This window comes from Podarcis pityusensis (genome assembly GCF_964106645.2).
Source record: "Podarcis pityusensis genome assembly, chromosome: 5".
Lineage (NCBI taxonomy): Eukaryota > Metazoa > Chordata > Lepidosauria > Squamata > Lacertidae > Podarcis > Podarcis pityusensis.
This window is the reverse complement of record NC_138032.1, coordinates 45,793,164-45,813,862: the sequence shown is the minus strand read 5'-3', so window position 1 is coordinate 45,813,862 and position 20,699 is coordinate 45,793,164. Positions and strand designations below refer to the sequence as shown.

The following is a 20,699-nucleotide window of genomic DNA, read 5'->3' as shown; positions in this document are numbered from 1 at the left end:
GTAGTCCCCAAACAAAACAAACTTGGCCATCACTGCTTTAAACGATAACAGAACTGTTCTGCCAAGCCCATTTCTCCCATGCCTTCAGATTGTGACAGGATGGATGACTTAAGCAATACTTGGAAATGATAGTTCTCAGGGCAAGAATTTATGAGCTCTGGCAGGTAGGAACGACCTGCTCAACTCTATTGACCTAAATAAGCAGAGTGGAATCCTCCCAACAACACAGCCCTCCCCCAGCTCCCTCAAGCGTGTCTCCCTACTTGACTGGATTCCAGCAGGCAGTACTGCTGACCACACAGAAGGGGGCCATGCCCTCTCTTCACCTGCCTTCCACCTCCTTGCTGGATTGCTTTTTGGCAGCAAGGTACTCAAGCACTTGTGCAACATGTTTTCAAAGAAGACAAAATGTGCTTGAATCATAAAGGCCCCAAATATAGATCTTGCTAATTTCTCTGGTGGGTTAAGAAAAATGTCATCTATTCACCGCAAGCCCCCCCAAAAGCTGACAAAGCTTAGCTGTTTGAGATATATGAGTCAGTGGCAGCAGTCAAAACAAAGGAGGGGGAAAAGGAGTGGTTTAAATAAGTAACAGGCCCCTGAAGTAGCTTCTGGCTTCTCCGTGGCTGCCTCTTGTCAGGACAGATTCCCCCAAACACAAAACATGCCACGTGCTGTGACTACGGAGGTAAACTGACAAGGCTGGCTTAGCTCTCGTAGGAGCTAAGCAGAGATGAGAGACACACAATGCAAAAGAAGTTGAGAAGAACAGGAGCAAGAAGCAGGATGCTCGTCTGATCCAATTCCATGGATAACATTTTTTAAAAGAAGCAATCGGACCAAACATCTTCTAGTATTTCCATATGTGCCCCTGCTTCCTTTTAAAATGCAGTGAAATTCGGGTCAGGTTGGTGAAGGAGGTGCCCTGTTGACACCTGTGCTGGAAGAACTGCACTGGCTACCAAGAAGCTACTCAGGCAAGTTCAGTGTCTTGCTATTGACATATATAGCCTAGGACTACTTGGGATCAGGTTACCTCTGGGAGCACCTTATCTTGGCTTGTACACTCCTGCCTGGTCACTTACATCCCCAGAAGAGACACTCTTAGTAGTGCTGTAGGCTCCTTACATCCACTAAGACCAGGGTCTTTAATGTGGCAGCACCCGCCCCTTAGGCTGCACTTCCAATGAACACCAGGCAGGCATCTACCGTATTGCCATTTGGGTGGCTGCTAAAACTCTATCCATTTACCCAGCCTTTTCCTGAGGAGTGACCCAGCTATGTTGCTTTATTAAACTAATTTAATGAACAGCGATGAATATATGTGTACGTGTGTGTGAAATCTTATTGTTGATTTTATGCCATTTACCACTGCCATTTCCCCCACTAAATGACTGTGGTATAGAAATGTTTGCAAATAAATAAATAAATCTTGTGGTGGCGGAATGCAAAAAGTCAGGCTGGGCTGAATTCTCAGCATATACCAGCATCATGTCTACAGCTGCTCATGCAGATAGAACCTGGCACTGGAACTTTCCACTGAGCTAGTCCTCAAAAGAAGCCCTGATTTAGGGATATGCAAATATTATTTGCATCCTAATGCTTACAAAGTATATTGGGATGCCAATATTAGCTTGGAGCCATCAATATTTGCATTCATTCTGAGGCATATCTTTGGCAACCGGGGAGCATATTTATGACATACTGCCAAACTGAGCCAGATCCTTGGTCTTGATCCAGTACTTTCAACTGCCTATATTCTACAGAGCCTCTCTCAGTGCTGCTTCCTGTGATCATTTTAACTGGCAGTGCTAGGGAGTAGAGACTTGAGCATGCACTCTACCGTTCACCTACAACACCTCCAAACTGCCTAAGGCATTCACCCCTCTACCTGCTTGTCCAGGGTAATTGTGAGATATTAACTCACAACTGTGGATCTGGTCTATGGCAGGGTATAGATACAGAACCCCAGAACTCCCTTGTCCTTTGCAAAACAAGGATTTCAATATTCTTTTCACAGGTATCAATGGAGCCATTCTTAATCACCTGAGGCACAGTTCACATGGTTGAAGAGCAATAATATTTCTGCCATGGCAATACTACTTCGTGTACATCATTTGCTTTACATCAGGGATGGGGAACCTCGGACCCTCCAAGTATCATTAGACTTCAATCCCATCAATTCCAGGCAGCAGGACCAATGGTCAGGGAAGCTAGGAGCTATAGTCCAATGAAACAACTGGAGGGCCACAGGTTCCCCTTCTCTGCTTTATGCAAACATCCAATGGCACAGAGGCCTAGTTCATGTGGTTCTTCAGAAGAATCACAGGAAAAGAGCATTCATTTGGGGCATCCAGTTCATGGTGAGCATTATCATTTGGAGGAGGAAGAGGAGTCCATACCTCCACCACATAGGGACATTAGTTCCCCCTCCAAATGTAAAACTGAGCAGTGCCACACTCCCTTGGATATTTCTTGACAAAATGTGTGGATCATGGGGTGTTTAAGGGTATACTTCCCCTAGCATGGTCTGCATGCATGCCACCTTGGGTTCCATGCTGGAAGAAAGGTGGGATATAAATTTTAGGAAGTAAATAAGCAAACATCTGCTCAGTAATGTACTCCCATCTCCACAAACCATTTATCTAAACTAAACAGCAGCCTTCAGGTGGTGGAAGATTTTAACAGCAATCCAAGCAAAGGGATTTGCTGGCACCTTGTACCAAAAGCTTTATTTACACTTTGATCTCCTCCTTTGTCTCTCCATTCCCCACACCCAGGGCCATGTAAAATTTAATTAAGAAGTTTATTGTTGGGCCTCCCAGCTTTCGGGGAAAGAGAAATGAAGCCAATTGCTTGCAGAAGAGAGTAGAAAAATGTCACCTGGAAATGCGGCTCTGGCTGTTTGTAATCATACAAGAGAAGAACAAGTGAGGAGGGCAATCTTAAATTAATTAAAATGGCTCACTGTAAAACTAGAGTCTGGAACAAAGGGACCCCAGTGACCCTCGGATGAAAGATGTGACACAGCTAGAAGTGGCATCCTCTGATTTTTTTTTAAAAAGAGCTTTAGTGACTGGAAAACATGAAGGCTCAAGGATGCAAGTTAAAGCAAAACACTTGTGTATGTGTTTAGCGAGAGGTAGAGCGGGAGAAAGATCCTAACATTTTCTATAATTGTCTCTCAGTGGGCATGACCCAAGGTGGGCAGAGTGATGGAGAGGGACATAGAAGTTCTAGCTGCATCCATGCACACATGGTGGGTTGGAGCAAATGTGTTCAGTGGTCCCAATCCAGCTGTCTGGTGCTGAACAAGAACAGAGTCTCTGCTGCTATACCATGCAGCCCCCAGCCATCCATGAAAAGGCAAATACCTTCCCATGGGCAATTATTATTACAAGACCTCGTTGTATCCAAACAGTGCACCAAAGTGTGCACTATCCCACAGTGCTAGAGCCATGGAGTGAGAACTGTAGTCTTTTGTAGAAATAGAGCACTGCCATGTCCCTTTCACCAGCTGTAAACCGAGGCAGAGGGGGGTGCCATTTACCTACCAAAACACTCCGAATTTGGTGAAGGGGTAAAGTTGATCAACCTGCAGAGTCCACAACAATCAGTGTAACCATAATTATGACATTGGGCTGAACTGGTTCATGTGGGTTCTGCAGATCCAACTGCCCACCTACTTTATCAATCTAGTTTAGAGAAATGAAGAAAGCTGATGTTGTGAATCAAGCAGAGGTTTGTTTGTTGTTTTGAGGAATCCCCAGTGTTTTCTCTGCAAATTAAAGACTGCATCAACCTGAATCTCATAGGTTTAAATCCATTTTGCCCACTACAATTCTGGTCCTAAGGAATAGTTTCTCCACTTGGTTGACAGGTCAAGATGAAGAAAGGAAATAAACACCACGATGGTTGCTTTCAGACATCACACAAGCCCTTTGCTCATATGGGGCAAAGATTGTTAATTGGGTTTTGGACTTTGCATTCAAATGGGTGCAGTCTAGTCTAGTGAAACTAAATGTAAGGGAATTGTGAACCCTCTCAGTTAAAAAAGAGACACACATGTTGTAGGTAGGTAGATGGATGGATGGATACATAAACAGATGGCGCATTTTCTTCAGAATGATGAGGGACAGAAACTTGCTTTCATTTTAATTAAAAGTTTACAATATCTCAGGAGTCTCTGGAAGTGACTAGCTTCTACGCTGCAAATTATCACTGCAACCTAAAGAAGCATGAGAAAAGGGCATAGGTGCTCTTTCTTCTCTGTCAGTGGGAATCCATGCAACTTACAGCATGGCATAAAAAATAATTGGACCTGGGCAAAACCTTGGCTTTTGTGTGCTCCGTTAGTTGCAAGAGATCTGTTTCATATCTGCACGGCATCAAATTCATTCATTAAGTCCAGCGCACTGTAAATGACAACATTTTTTCCTCCCTCAAAGTAATCCGACAAATATCCCTTCTCAAAGTAAACTAATTAACTTGAAAATGGTTTAATATCCTGTAACAAAATAATCTTCCAAGACTTCAGTTTCTAATGGGTGGACTTCCTCCAGGAGGCAGAAAGTACAAGTCTGTAGTCGGCTTTCCCCTTCAATCAACCAACAGGGGGAAAGATGAGCTTCTATGCTTCCAGCACCATGAGAGTTAATCATCCTCCCTTGTGCCGTCCAGGGACATCCATCAGCAGTAAAGATGCAGGGATGGTTTCACAAGCAAAGGATGGAGTACCGAGATGAAGGATTTCATTTTAGAAACAGGCCAAGAGAAGATGATAATTTAAAGCAGGCAAGTGCATCCTATGATCAGGCAAATACTTTCTGGTAATAAAAAGGGAAGCCACAGAGGATAAAATAGCCAACAAATGAATGAATGCACCATCAGCCTGAATGATCTCCCGGTAGTCACAATACCCTTAGAATGGGACCCACTTGATTTTAAGCCCATAATGTTATGCCCCAACTTCTCTCTCTGAGAAGAAAGCCTTTCATATAGCAGGAGTTTTGGTGTGTCACCTGCAGGAGAATTTCCAGTATTAATATTTCAGCAATACCAATCTTTCAGAATACACTTTAAAGCTCTCAATTTCATCTCCCGCTGTCATTTTTATATTTTATTAAATGTCCTCGCTCCCTCTAGTGTTAGCCACCATGCTTCCTGAACGCTTTCCCTGGCTGTATTTGGCATCTCTCAGTTTCCAGCGCTTTTGCCCCAGGGCTGCATAGATCAAGGGGAGGGTGGCAGGAGGTCAGCTGAGCTAATTAGGTGGTGCTGTTCTGAGTTACAAGACTACTGATGTTTCTCTTATCTGTCCAGCAGAAGGCATGGTGCTTCCTACCAGGTTGTAAAGTGGACAGTTTGACTATTATTCATTTGCAGGAGAATAAAATAATCTTGATTTGGAGCAAGTTCCTAATACTGAGAGTTGGCATAGTTGTTTTAAAAGATGCAGGACTAGAATTATGGATCTGTTCCTTTTTATATGCATTCTGGGACTGTAGCTACATTCACATTGCATTCATCAAAATATACCCCTGGCACCTGGTCTCTTAACAGTGCGCTATATAAGCTCAATAAGTCTATACTGTACATATTTGAAGGATGGTAGCAAATATCTTTATTTACTGTATGTTCAACCCAAAGTTCTGTTTGAAAAACAAAATTCTGGACAAGAAAATAAACATGGGACTTAAGGGTCTGCCTCACCCTTAAGACCCAATTACTATATGACAGCTTTCACCAACTTGGTGCCGATTAAGGCTGATGGGAATCATAGACCAAAATATATGGAGGGCACCACACTGGCAAAGGCTGAAGTGACACTGACTCATGGTGTCCGTAATGCACATCTGAACTTGACAGCCTGCACTGTAAATGTACCCATCTCAGTACAGTGTTTGCCAGCCAGTTGAAGCTCTGCCCCGTTGAAGACTGATATTAAAAAAGACCCTTGCCTGTCATAGACAGTGCATTCATATGCATATCAATTCAGAAGTAATCCTCACTGAGTTCAATGGGATTTACTCCCAAGTAAGTGTGTTTAGGATTGCAGCCTAAATCACATACTGCAGCACTAACTTTCCCCTCTTCCTTGCCCACCACCCAACCAATGCATAGGTCCACAGGCAAAGCCTCACATCAGAGATGGAAAACCCTTCTTTGGTGGAGGGCCACATTCTTTTCTGGTCAACTTTCTGGGGGCCACATGCCAGAGCTGGCTGGGGTTAGGAAGCAAAGGTGCCCCAAGCAATTAATATAACTTGGATAGCTCAGTTAGTAAAGCAGGAGACTTGTAATCTCAGGGCTGTGGGTCCAAGCCCTATGTTGGACAAAAGATTCCTGCATTGCAGTGGGTTGGACAAGGTGACCCTCATGGTCCCTTCAACCTCTACAATTCTATAAATCTACAAACTTTACCCTTTGTGCAGTAGGATAGTTTCTATATAAGGATTTAAATGTATTGCTTGCAGTTTGGTGCCTCTAACCCAGGACTGACTGCAAGCAGCTCCAGCTATTCTTGGGGGGGGGGCCCTCCTCCCCCCACTGCCACCTCTACCCCTGCCACCAGAGAACTGCTTAGTGCAAGCATAGCCTTCAATACACATCCTACAAACATTTGCATTCATCTGACACCAACATCAAACGGTGCTTGATAGGCACCATCATCAGAATAAACATGGCGCTGACACACCCTGCACAATCAGCTTTGGACAGACAAGACAGTTAGTTGGGAGGGAAGTTGGGGATATCCTGGGTAGTTAGTCAGAGCAGTACAGGGGGAAAGTCAAAGAGAAGCGCAGTGCTAAAAGACAAAGCTAATATAATTCAGGCAAGGCTTTGCAGACAGAGCCAAAGGAACATAAAAAAGGAAGAGAGAAATGATTTGACACAGAGAGGGGAGGCGATCCCAAGTTCCAGAAGTGTCATGGCAGAAGGCACAAAGACTAGTGAGGAAATGAAAATAAGCGAGGGGGTGGGCTGGCAGCACATGAGATTCTTTGGTGCAAAAAAGGGGGGAAATTAGAGAAGTGAATGAAGCAAAGGAAAGGATGGAGAGAGCTTTAAATGGAACGGTGCTAGAGACTTGGATGCAGATGGAGGAAGGGTGCTACTGTCTGCTAACAGGGCCAAGATATGAAGTGGCAGGGAACCAAGCCATGACGGCAGTACCTTAAAGCATTCAATTTGAAAGGAGATAGAAGAATGGCCTGCCAGGTCCACAGCCAAGATACAGAAAAACCAAAGTCCAGGCTAATTCCATGATCCCACTGCCTCAGGAAGCTCCTACCCCAAAGCAAACAGGAACAAAACATTGTCTTGAGCCTGTGCATTTCCAACAGCACAGTGCCATTGGATGCAAAAGCTAACACAGCAACTTTGACACAATGTGAAGGAAATGGGCTATTTCTGTTTTTTAAAAAATATATACAGTGGTACCTTGGTTTACAACCATAATCCGTTCTGGAGGTTTGTTTGTAAACCAATACAGGTTGTCACCCAAGGCACGCTTTCGCTAATGGGGCCTCCCAAAAGAAATTTTACGTAATCTGATCACTGAAGAATTGATGCTTTTGAATTATGGTGCTGGAGGAGACTCTTGAGAATCCCATGGACTGCAAGAATATCAAACCTATCCATTCTTAAGGAAATCAGCCCTGAGTGCTCACTGGAAGGACAGATCCTGAAGCTGAGGCTCCAATACTTTGGCCACCTCATGAGAAGAGAAGACTCCCTGGAAAAGACCCTGATGTTGGGAAAGAGGAGAAGGGGATGACAGAAGACGAGATGGTTGGACAGTGTTCTCGAAGCTACTAACATGAGTTTGACCAAGCTGCGGGAGGCAGTGGAAGACAGGAGTGCCTGGCGTGCTCTGGTCCATGGGGTCACGAAGAGTCGGACATGACTAAATGACTAAACAACAACAACAAATCCAAGAAATGTTTGCAAACTGGGACACACACTTCCAGGTTTGACGTGTAATCCAAAACGTATGCAAACCAGACTGTTCGCAAACCAAGGTACAACTGTATATAAATCTTGTGTGTAGGGTTGTTTGGGAATTATGGAGTTAACTTGTTAAACCTGGTGTGACCAGTGGTCAATCTGGAAGCTGGTAAAATCATAGAGAAGGGTACAGATTTTACATAGGTGATGTCTGCTGGGGGAGGGGGGTAACCCTAGTACTTCCTTCGGTTTTGTGAATTCAAAAGTAAGGCAGTTATGGAGCCCCAGGACTATCTGGCTAGTAACTTGCTTTGGCTTTCAGATCTGGTGTGGTCTCAGGATACAAAGGAAACACACCCTGGAGGGTTACAGACATGGCTAATTGGATGTAATTCATTAGATGTAGGGTTTCTAAGGAAAAAGGGAAAGCAGGCTGCATTTAACTCTTTGTTTATTTGTTCGTTTACTCCATTGGGAATCTTACGTAAAACCTTTTTTTTCTTAGGAACTGCTTTTTTATTCCTTTAAGGTAAAGGTAAAGGTACCCCTGCCCATATGGGCCAGTCGTGTCCGACTCTAGGGTTGTGCGCCCATCTCACTTAATAGGCCGGGGGCCAGCGCTGTCCGGAGACACTTCCGGGTCACGTGGCCAGCGTGACGAAGCTGCTCTGGCGAGCCAGCACCATCGCAGCACACAGAAACGCCGTTTACCTTCCCGCTATAAAGCGGTACCTATTTATCTGCTTGCACTTAGGGGTGCTTTCGAACTGCTAGGTGGGCAGGAGCTGGGACCGGAAGACGGGAGCTCACCCCGCCATGGGGATTCGAACCGCCGACCATGCGATCGGCAAGCCCTAGGCGCTGAGGTTTTACCCACAGCGCCACCCGCGTCCCTTTTAAACTCGTTTCATAAAAGGTTTGCAGTCTACTTGAACATATCGCTCAACATCTGTGTTTTTAATTTGTTTTATATTTTTATATTGCTGCAAGCCACTGTGATATATTTTAACTAATAAACAAAGTGCCATGTTCTACATGGTCTTGGGTGTTCTCAAGGAGACACAAATGGGATTTGGGGCTGGTTGGTGAAAGGCAGCCTTGCAGAAAAATAAAATGCTTTTAACTAGTGGCAGCAAAGGTCTAAAGTGAAGGGTGAGTGAACAGGAGGGGACATTCTGCTTGGCCAGGAATCTCTGACATGGTACAGGACCCAGGGAAGCTGTGGTTCCATAGCACAATCAAACATATACACCAGTACCCCTAGCAAATATAGAACATAGGAAGATACCTTATACTGAGCCAGACCACTGGTCCATCTATCTCAATATTGTCTACACTGACTGGCAATAGCTTTCTAGGAGTTCAGATTAGGTTCATCCTAAGGCCAGGCCAAGATATCTTGCTGCCTGAGGCAAAGGGCAAAATGGTACACACATGAACCCATTCCTCATATAGTAGTGAATCTACTACTACCTCACTAAGTAGTTTGGATTTGAATTCATCTAGGGCAGCAAAAATAGCTTGAGCCAGCTCTGTCTGTGGTCCACAATTCAGCGCAGAGTTGGGTACACTTAAACAAGGGTTGGGAAGCTAGAGATCTTCCAGATCCCATCATGCCCAGCCATTGTGGCTATTGGTCAGGGATGCTGCAGTCTAACAATGACTGCAGGGCAACAGGTTTTCCTCCCTGACAAACACACTGATTTCAATGGGCTTATAAAGTGCTTACACATATGTGTTGAACTGTGGTCTCTAGAGAAAGATCAAAGCTACAGCAAGCCTTGAGCTACCCAGCCATATCCAAGCAGCTTAACTAATTTGTTTTGTAACCCAAATCCAAGCAATACATTGAATGTGAGCATATTAAGAAACTGTAACCCTCCCTCCTCTGGATTAATTGAAATAGGGACAATCCTGACATCAGATTCACAACTAAGTGGAGACAGGGGAACACACTGTTCCAGCTGCAGCGCTCTCAGTCCCAATGAATATATTCCAGGTTTCTTCAACCTCAGCCCTCCAGATGTTTTGAGACTACAATTCCCAGCATCCCTGACCACTGGTCCTGCTAGCTGGGGATCATGGGAGTTGTAGGCCAAAAAACATCTGGAGGGCCGAGGTTGAAGAAGCCTGATATATTCCTGTTTAGTGTCATGGGAGTAAGTTATTCAGCAAGGAACCTAAATGAACCATCTTCTGTGCCACTATCTGTTGAGGAATCTGGCTAAGAGTCTTTCTAGCAGACTCTTTCTGGCTAGGAGTCTCTGCTAAGCAGAGCTATCCATTCCAAAACAAAACCAAGTATTGTCCCTGTCACCATCCTTTCTTGTTAGAGCCCTTAATTAAAAAAACCACCTGCCACCTATTACAGCCCATCAGGCTCCCAATGTGCATCTCACCAAGGTGAGAGGTAAAATAACAGCATCAGACTATGTGCACATTAGCAGCCAGCAATCCCACCAGAATACTGCCAAAGGCATTCATAACCAGCCTTACCTCCAAAAAGGAGCAGGCAGAGAGGCACGCACTTCCAGACCTTTCTATCCAACAATGGCATTTCCAGTTCTTTGAGCAAAAGGTGTCAGATCCACAAGGAAGAGGAACAATTAATTACTGTTTAGATTTCGCACAAAGGACTCTAGATGCATGTATGTATACAATTAATTACTTATTGTCATAGATAATTGCATGCCTATAAATGCTTTCAATATATAATTAACACAAAGAACAGAGAAACAATCTTAACTAGAGGGAGCGAAGCCACAAGGACTCAAGACTTTCACAGTTGCATAAACCAGGCTCTGGAAAATAAAATAAGAACATTGACCTTGTAGCGTTTTTCTAAAACCCAGGAAGTCAGGGGCTCTTGACTGACTAGCCCAAATTACATTTATTCAGAAGTGTATCATTGATTTTCAATGGGGCTTTCTTCCAAATCAGAATGCTTAGAATTTCAGCCAAAGCCAAACAAGGATTCCCAAATCTCTTGACAGACAACACACTTCATCCAGCGCAGCAGAAATGAAATGCCTTTCTTCATTCCTCTGGCTGTTCATAGGGATGGAAATTATAACTGATAAGAAAGCCAAGTTCTAAACCAGAGATGAAAAACTTGTGGGGCTGCAGATGTCGCTGGACTGCAACTCTGATCATCCCTGGCTCAGACTAATGCGAGTTGGGAGTCCAATATCTTTCACAGATGCATGAGCCACAGCAACCCCATCCCTGTGCAAAATGTTCTGGCCTGGCTCAATAATGCCCAACACCTTCAATGGTGTGAAGAGAAAAATAGTATCTCCTTTTTTTAAAAAAAATAAGATATTTATTGAAATTTTCAAGATATTACAAAATAAAAATAGAAAAAAGAAAATAGAAAAAAGAAAAATACAAAATAAAAATAGTTAAAAACAACTCAATCTTTCCGTTACTTATTTTTCATTAGCTTGTTTCCCGGACCTCCTCACACCTCCCTTTTTTGTATTCCAGTTCAGTTTGTTGGTTCAGCAAATCCTTCCCCTCTTTGTTTATCCTAGTCTTAAATCTTAAAATATTGTAACATTAAATTTTTACCTGTTAGTAATCCATTTTTCATATTCCCTTATAGTATTACAGCTAGAAACCACCTACTTTCTATCCAACATCATTCTAGCATTCATTAATTTTACAATATTTCTGTAAATAGTCTTTAAATTTCTTCCAATCTTCTTCCACCGACTCTTCTCCCTGGTCTCGGATTCTGCCAGTCATTTCCGCCAGTTCCATATAGTCCATCACCTTCATCTGCCATTCTTCCAGAGTGGGTAGATCTTGTGTCTTCCAATACTTTGCAATGACTGTTCTTGCTGCTGTTGTAGCATACATAAAAAAAGTTCTGTCCTTCTTTGGCACCAATTGGCCGACTATGCCCAGAGGAAAGGCCTCTGGTTTCTTCAAGAAGGTATATTTAAATACCTTTTTCAATTCATTATAGATCATCTCCCAGAAAGCCTTAATCCTTGGGCACGTCCACCAAAGGTGAAAAAATGTACCTTCAATTTCTTTGCATTTCCAACATTTATTATCAGGCAAATGATAGATTTTTGCAAGCTTGACTGGGGTCATGTACCACCTGTATACCATTTTCATAATATTCTCTCTTAAGGCATTGCATGCCGTAAACTTCATACCTGTGGTCCATAACTGTTCCCAGTCAGCCATCATTATGTTATGTCCAACATCTTGTGCCCATTTAATCATAGCAGATTTCACCGTTTCATCCTGAGTATTCCATTTCAACAGCAAGTTATACATCTTTGACAAAATCTTAGTTTTGGGTTCTAACAGTTCTGTTTCTAATTTTGATTTTTCCACCTGGAAGCCAATTTTCTTGTCCAAATTATATGCCTCCATTATCTGATAATAATGTAGCCAATCTCGCACTTTGTTTTTTAGTTTCTCAAAACTCTGCAATTTCAGTCTATCTCCCTCTTGTTCCAAAATTTCCCAATATTTCGGCCATTTGGCCTCCATATTGAGCTTTTTCTGTGCTTTTGCTTCCATTGGTGACAGCCACCTTGGGGTTTTGTTTTCCAATAAATCCTTATATCTTATCCAGACATTAAACAATGCATTCCTGACAATATGATTCTTAAATGCTTTATGTGCTTTGACCTTATCATACCACAAATATGCATGCCATCCAAATACATTATTAAAGCCTTCTAAATCCAAAATGTCTGTGTTTTCAAGAAGCAGCCATTCTTTCAGCCAGCAAAAAGCTGCTGATTCATAATAAAGTTTAAGGTCTGGCAGGGCAAATCCACCTCTTTCCTTTGCATCCGTTAATATTTTAAATTTTATTCTGGGCTTCTTGCCCTGCCAGACAAATCTAGAGATATCTCTCTGCCACTTCTTGAAGCAATCCATTTTGTCCACAATTTGCAATGTTTGAAACAGAAACAACATTCTAGGCAATACATTCATTTTTATCACAGCAATACGGCCTAGCAATGAAAGCTTCAAATTTGACCAAATTTCTAAGTCTTTTTTCACTTCCGTCCAACATTTTTCATAATTGTCTTTAAATAAGTTCCCATTTTTAGCTGTCATATTAATCCCAAGGTATTTCACTTTCTTAACCACTGTTAAACCTGTCTCATTTTGAAACCTTTCTCTTTCAATCACTGTTAAATTTTTCTCTAAAACCTTTGTTTTTAACTTATTCAGTTTAAATCCTGCAACTTGACCAAATTCTTGAATCAATTCCAAAACTCTTTTAGTACTAGATTCTGGCTCCTGTAATGTCAATACTAAATCGTCTGCAAAAGCTCTCAATTTATACTGTCTAGCTCCGACTTGTATACCTTTGACCAACTGGTCCCTTCTAATCATATTCAACAAAACCTCCAGGACTGATATAAAAAGCAACGGGGAAATTGGGCAGCCTTGTCGTGTCCCTTTTTCGAGAAAAATAGTATCTCATGCAAAGAGTGGAACGTGGTTGCCTCCTCCTTGCAGTCAGACAATATTTCTTCAAATGTTTCAAGCAGCCACATTTAGCATCAGTGAAAGCTTCGGGACAATTTAACATCTATGTTTCTTTGAACGAGGCTCATATGGTATGTATTTCTCATTCTGCAATGTTTCCACATGACTCTTATCCATGTTTACTTATCTGAGATTAATCAAGAGCTGAACTTTCAGCAGCAGTCACCTCACATCTTTAAGAAGTGATTGGTCTATCTTTTAATGGATGTGAAACTCTGGACTGGTTCACATGGTGTCAACTGGCTCTGCCCAGGGTGATGATGAGGGCATGCCTTTGCCCATGATCACAGAGAACAGGTAGCAAATGAACAGGCACAACTGCAGAACTCTGGCAGCAATTTCCACTGTCATGACGACTGATGTTCAGTTTCTACAGTTGCTAATGCAGCAATTCCAGAAGGGTGGCCAATGCCATGCCAGTCTGTTGCAGCAAAAAGAACAAAGAGTCCTGTGGCACCTTAAAGACCAACAAATTCAGTCATTATGGCATAAACTTTTGTTGCATCCAGCAAAGTGGGCTTTAGCTTAGAAAGTTGTTAAGACTTCACCATGCCATAGAACTCTGTTGTTTTTACTGGGTTGCTGCCACTATCTCAGTAGATAATTTCTACTGGATCCCTAAGTATGCCAATGTCTGTTGGCATTGGTCGCTGTGATGTTCGGGCAGAAGAAAGCTTTTGAAGCTCCCGAACGAATGACCAGGAAGGAGAGAACATGCCAGATGGGCATGTGTCTCTACCAGGGTCCTACTCAAGTGTAGAATGAGCTCCGAACAAAAACCCTGATTCATAATTCCCTAACACTATACTACTAGCAAATATAGCCCTCTCTAAAAGGGCAGCCACTGGAATCTCCCATGGGCCTTGGGTGCCAAAGCCTTGGTGTCTAAAGTCTTAGGAAAGATAGCAATTGACTCTAGACACTTACTAATGGAAGCAGAAATGGCAGCAGCCTAATTGTCAGAACACAGATGACCCCAAACATCCAATTATAAGCTTAAGTCAATTGGGAGGAATGTAATTCCTGACCTACCAGGAGTGACCTCCCTCCTAATTGGCTTGACCTTGTGGTTGACTGTGTCATGTGCTTTCTGATAGCATACAGCTCCTGCCTTCATTTCATCACTTTATGGTGAAAGCAAAATATATGTTATGCAGTTTACCAGCTATAGGATTCTAATACACTTCCAGCTCATTTCATAATTCTCAGAAAGCCTAACCCAAAATCAACACTTGTACAGATACTCTCTAGCCTAAGATTTGCTTGATTTTTCGCTCTCAGGGGCTTTTCATGTGCTGGTTTTTCTTTTCTTTTTTCCCCTAAATATACAAAAAATATTTTTCACACATATTTTTCTATGTGTGAAGAAAAAAGTGAGTCTTATTTTTCTGTTGCAAAGTACACAGATCGCACATCTGATGTGGACACTAGCCATATAAAATGTACAATACAGTTGATAGGAAGCAGGAATTGCTAGAGAAGCGATGAGGAAGGACAGAACCAGTGGCAGCAGAAGAACAAGTAAGGTCAATGGTGCTGTCAGGGCAGGACTTTGGGACAAAAGTCCCCCACTGAGCAGAATCAGCAGGAGAGGCCCCAAATGCAACAGGGCTGTCCTACGACATACTGAAGTACGTGAATACAGTGGTACCTCGGGTTACATACGCTTCAGGTTACATACGCTTCAGGTTACAGACTCCACTAACCCAGAAATAGTGCTTCAGGTTAGGAACTTTGCTTCAGGATAAGAACAGAAATCGTGCTCCGGCGGCGTGGTGGCAGCAGGAGGCCCCATTAGCTAAAGTGGTGCTTCAGGTTAAGAACAGTTTCAGGTTAAGAACAGACCTCCGGAACGAATTAAGTACTTAACCCAAGGTACCACTGTACACACTATCGTCTAAAAGACCAGAGTCTGGAATTCCCTTACTACACCACTAGGTAAGTTGAGGCCAAGGTAATAAGAAAAGGCTTTGCGGTGGGAGTAGATCTTGAGGCAGGACTTGAAGGAGAAGGTAGCCGAATCCTGATGAGGAAAAGGAGGCTATCCAAAAGAAGGTGGACAGAAAGGCAAAAGGTAGTGCACTGAGAGTGGGAAAAGCCAGGAAAAAAGAACAATGGATGATTCATTTGTTTGTGGTGGAAAACCCATGCAAACCCCTTCTCCCCGTGTGGGTAGTAAAAGCAGTGAATGCTCATTCAGAGGCTCCATAACAGATAACATGTGTCTCTCACGTCTCACTCTCTGGCCAACACAAACATTCTATTAAGGGACCAGCACAGCCCTCCTCTTTCTAAGGTCTGCACAGTACAAATTCACATTCAGTTGTATTAAACTGAGTACGGGAAACTCCCAAAAGATTGCATTAGTATTATTATTCCACATTAATATCTAATGGAGGAGATGCTAGAGATATATAAGAAGGACTGGATTCAGCTCCATAGCCCCCCATTGTGGCATGCAAGCTACAGTCTCTCTGCTATACGCAGGGAAGTGGGATGCAAAGAAATCAACTGATTTACTTTGGTCCATATTACTGACACTCATAATTACATGTGCACATGCATATACATGTGCATGCACACATGTTCCGAAACGTACTTCCCTAAGCCTATAGCTGAAAGTGTGAGTATTTCCTGATCTGCTTTAAAAAGAAATTCTTTAGCAAGTAAAAATACAATTTCTCTTTTCATTTTTTAAAATGCTTTTCATTATTCTTCATTTGAATATGCTCCCCCAACTTCTTCCTAAGTGTCATGCAGCTTCTATTCTCCATTAGCATTTTTAATAATAAAAAAATCCACTCTTTTCTTATTCCCTTTCTACCAGTTCTTAAAACCCCAGGAGAGATCTGTAGACTGAAATTAACTGTGTGCCAAACAACTACTTTTGCCAGTTCCCGACGCCTGCCAAAAGGCAAGGAGGAGACTTTGTCAAGTCAAATCTTTACAAAGAGAGAGAGGAAGCAGGGATGCAACCCCTATGTGCTCATCACGTGAGCAAAGTCAGAACTGAAGCACCGAGCTGCTCAGGAGAGCATAGCACAACCTACACAGTGAGGGGACGTGCCTTGGTATTCCCTGCGCCCCCTCAGATGCTTTGCATCTCCTCTGTGCATTCAGAAAACATGTTCCCCAGCAGCAGCCAGGCACGGATGAAGTCTTGCGGTCAGGTATATAATAGGTTTGAGCTCTACTCTGAGCCAAATCGCTATTTCACCCTGCCCCTTTGGGCCAATTGCTTGACCTCCTTATGCCACAATCAAGCCTATTGTCAAATTGGGTAGACAGAAGCACGGCTGTAGAAGGAAGGATAAAAGAGCCAGCCACTATTTTTGATTACTAGCGTGAGATGGAGGGTGTTTCCTGATAACACATGAAAGCAGCAGTGCTTCTCAGAGTCAAGTTGAGCATTTGACTTTCCCTGTAGGTTCACAACAGTGCCTGGTTTTTAAGAGCAAAGCTAATTAATCACAAGCTACAGCCTTTGCATTCTCCCACGAAAGAGTAAGAGGGGAAAGTCCCCAGAAGCAGGACCTCTAGTTATAGACCTCGTGGATATCACTTGTTCATTAACATGCTGGCTCGTTCTTCCCTTCACACAAATGCCACCGTGATCCATGCCATTCCATCAGTGAAACGCAGCATCTTTGCAGCCAGATTTTTCCAGCCCAAAATATCAGGGAGGGAACCAAGAACGCTACTGCAGTGTACTAGGCTATTTGGCACCCTGTAACGAGTCCTTAGTTTTATTAGCAGAGATCTAGCATTATTTATCCATCCTAGTAAAGAGGATCATCGTCTGACATTTGCCTTTGGACAAAAACGACATTTTCCCAAAGTGCCAGAAGCATTCTGAACTGAACCAGAAGCAATCAAGTACTGAAAACCTGTATCAGTGACTAGCTCCTTTGGTGAATCACTGAACACTTAAGACAGAGAAACAACTTCTAATTTCACTACATTGATCAAAGCTGTTAAAAATCAGGATTCCGCAGTGCTTCTCTAGACATGGCACATCTTTAGGACATCCACTATTGCTTCTATTCTTAGTAATGTGGTGTCCACAGCACGATGAGGTGAAGAGTAGCCTGCACTTAAGTCTCCATTGCTTAGGCAAATGGTGATAAACTAAAAGTAAGCCTTCCAGATCAAAATGTGTATGAGGCTGTTGTTGTTTTCTGACATTTTAGAGGAACAGGCAAGACACCAAAGGTTTTGGGCCCCAAACGACCAATAACGACTGGGAAGTAAAAACTGTATGAAAAGACAGAATATGGAATTTTCAGATCTGGATGTTCCACTTGGTGCTTGTAATTGTTCTGTGCCTGGTGACAGTACATGCAAAAAGCAATAAAGGAGGAGGTAATAATCAGAACATTGCCTCCTGTGGGCTTTCCCCAACACTCTATGCACAGTTTTGCCTCCTTCCCAAGCCTTTAATGGCAGAACTGACTAGAACCTTCCTGGCATCAGGTTAAAATAAAATTGAAAATCCTTCTTATGGCCGTCCTAGGAGCATTATGAAGCAAGATGCTAGCTAGCTAAGTCAACCTAACAATGCCCCTTTCATTGCTCTCTCCAGCAGACACATTGCCTATAATGTAGCTGCATCCTCCAAGCGCAGCTATTCAGAATAAGACTTCAAGGGCGCCACCTTTTGATAAGACTGGGTCCAGGAAATATATATGCATACACACACAAATGGAATCCGTCAGGCAAACTATTAGGAATCCTTCCTATTATTATTATTATTATTATTATTATTATTATTATTAGACCCTTTTATTCACTGGAAAGAAAAGGCTCGGAGTTGCCTCTGATTTGTTTGAAATTGTTTCCTCTTCTTTCATTGCATGTCAGCAGAGAGGCGAGGAGGGAGGGGTACGTGCCTTTCCCTTAATAAATGACACGCCAGGCTCTAAACTACGGAGAAGGCTCACGCCCCTCCCTCCCTCTCAGCCTGCGCGTCTCCCCACCAACCGAGCCCACACGGACCCACTGAAGGGTTTCCAGGGACGGATGGGGCGGAAGAAAGAAAGCAACTGCATTACAAGCCATATCCAGAGCATAACTCTCTCTCTGAGGGAGAAGGAAGGTTGTGGGGGTTTTTTAATATAGAAAGAAAGAGCCTCTCTCTGAAACAAGCCGTCTGACCGAACTTCCCTCCAGGAACTCGTATTCCGCGTTTCCCACCGCCTAATAAAAAGTGGGGGCCGTAGGACTCTCCCTCCTTCCCTGGCACCCACCAGCCACCCAGAGATGACACGGCTTTGGGATTTGTCGCGCGTTTCCCCAGACCGTGTTTATTTCAGCCCAGCCAATGGGGAAGGGAAAACTTTTCTTCTTCTTTTCGGCAAAGGAGGAAAACCAAGGGAGTGGCCTTGTGCCTGCCCAACCATGGCACTACTACGACCCCCCAGCCCAGCCCTCCCGCCCCAGTCCCCGAGGGGCCCTTTGACTCACGCTGCTGTTGTAGCCGGACCAGTGCACCATGGCTTGGTTGTGGGCCGAGTCTCCGGCGAGGGCAAAGGTCGTGCTGCTCAGCCTCCACTCTTCTCCGCCGCCTGCCGCTCCCCTCAGCTTGCCGGTGCGCCCCTCCTCCCGGGAACCTTTGCCTGGCGCTCGCGGCGCTTTCTGGCCGTCGGTCAAGGAGACGCCCCAGGCGCCCGCTTCTGCCCCGAGGCTGTCCGGGGCCAAAGGCTGCCGCTCCTCGGCGCTTCTCCTGGCCCTGCGCTCACGAGGGTTGCCGCCCGGCATTTTGCCAAGAGAGACTCCTGCCTCCTCCTCCTCCTCCGTCTCCTCCCGGCCAAGCGCCGGCGAGTCTCCGCTGCCCCTCGCCCTGGCCGAGAAGAGTTGGCCGGGCGTGGGGCTCCGGCGCGCTCTCCCGGTTCCCTTCAGGGCGCCGGCGGCCGCTCCCCGGCGCGCCCCGCCGGCGCTCAGCCCACCCACCCCCCGAGCCGCCGGCTGACCCCTTCCCGGACCCCGATCCTTCCGGAGCGCTTCTTCCCTTCCTCCTCCTCCTCCTCCGCCGCCTTCTCTTTCTTCTCCCTCGCCCCCAGCACCCCATCCTCCGCCGGGTTTCCCCGGCAGGGCTTCCCCTTCGCCGCCACCGTCCCCGCTTGGCCCAAGCGGCACTCCCCGAGGAACCTCCAGAGGCGGCGGCGGCGGCTGCTGCTGCTGCTGCTGCAGAAGCTGGACCCGGAAAGATGCCGGAGATGTGGAGAACGAAGCGGCGGCGGCAAAGCAAGAGCGGCAAGTTATCTCAGCGCCGGTGAAACGCCAAGTGCCCAGCCAGAGCCATGTCGAGGCGATCCAAGCGATGGAGCAGCAGCCCGAGGACCAGCCAGAGCCTCTCTCCATGCCTCGCAGAGAGAGTTGCTTGTTTGGGGTGGGGGGTGGGGGAGGCAGATCCTTTAGAAAAGGAGGGAGGGGAGAAGCTGGTTGATTCCGAGGGTTCCTTGGCAGCCAAAGGTCTCTTCTTCCACCTTTTCCTCTCTGATGACGAGCAGTTGTTTTCTTTTTCAAACAAATCCCCACCGCCACGCAAAAAAACCGAAACAAAACCACAGACACACTCCTGTATAGTTGGGACTCTTGTTCTTTCACTTGGTGGATTTTCTTTCTCTTTTCTTCTTCTTTCTTTTCTTTCTTTTTGTCCCCCCCTTCCTCCCCAAAAAAGTGCTTTTCAGTGAAACTGTTCACGTTCGAGGATTTGATCAAGTAAGAGGATAGCACCACCAAGGGGAGGAGCTGCTGCGCCCCAGCGAAACGCAGCGGCTGAACTAGACCGAGCCGTTCACCAACCACGCTGCACTTCCAGCGGAATCCGGCGGTGTGTGTGCGCGCCCGCGCGTCGGTGCCTCTGTGTTAGCAGAAGGAGCGAGTGCGAGAAACTCACACGGGCGTGCGTGGGCAAGGAAAACAACAACAGCCAAGGAGGAAAGCCGATAGGAGGACCACCGCCGGGGGGTTTTCTCCTCGCGTGGCGCCGCGGAATGGGAAGCACCGCCGCTTTGGCCCTGGGGAGGCGAGTGGCGGGGGCGGATGGGGAGGGCGCGGGCTAGAAAAGCGATGCAGTCAGAGCCACAGATCTCCCGGGTTTCCCCAACACTCAGAAATGGACAGCTTTTCTTTCTCCTGCTTTGATAGTCTCGTAACGGAGGCCGCTGAAGTAACAGGCTAGGCTGTGTGTGTGTGTGAGAGAGAGAGAGAGAGAGAGAGAG

The 20,699-nt window shown here is 44.9% G+C and overlaps 1 protein-coding gene across 1 annotated transcript in view; it reads right to left on the bottom strand.

Moving 5' to 3' along the window:
• The window catches only part of SORCS3 (sortilin related VPS10 domain containing receptor 3), a 445,632-nt gene extending 425,138 nt beyond the window's left edge, over positions 1 to 20,494 (bottom strand). Inside the window, exon 1 of the mRNA XM_081005898.1 lies at positions 18,940 to 20,494. Coding sequence (XP_080862024.1) covers positions 18,940 to 19,836 — 897 coding nt within the window. The 5' untranslated portion in view covers positions 19,837 to 20,494. The remainder of the gene's footprint in view (positions 1 to 18,939) is intronic.
• Between the last annotated feature and the right edge of the window lie 205 nt (positions 20,495 to 20,699).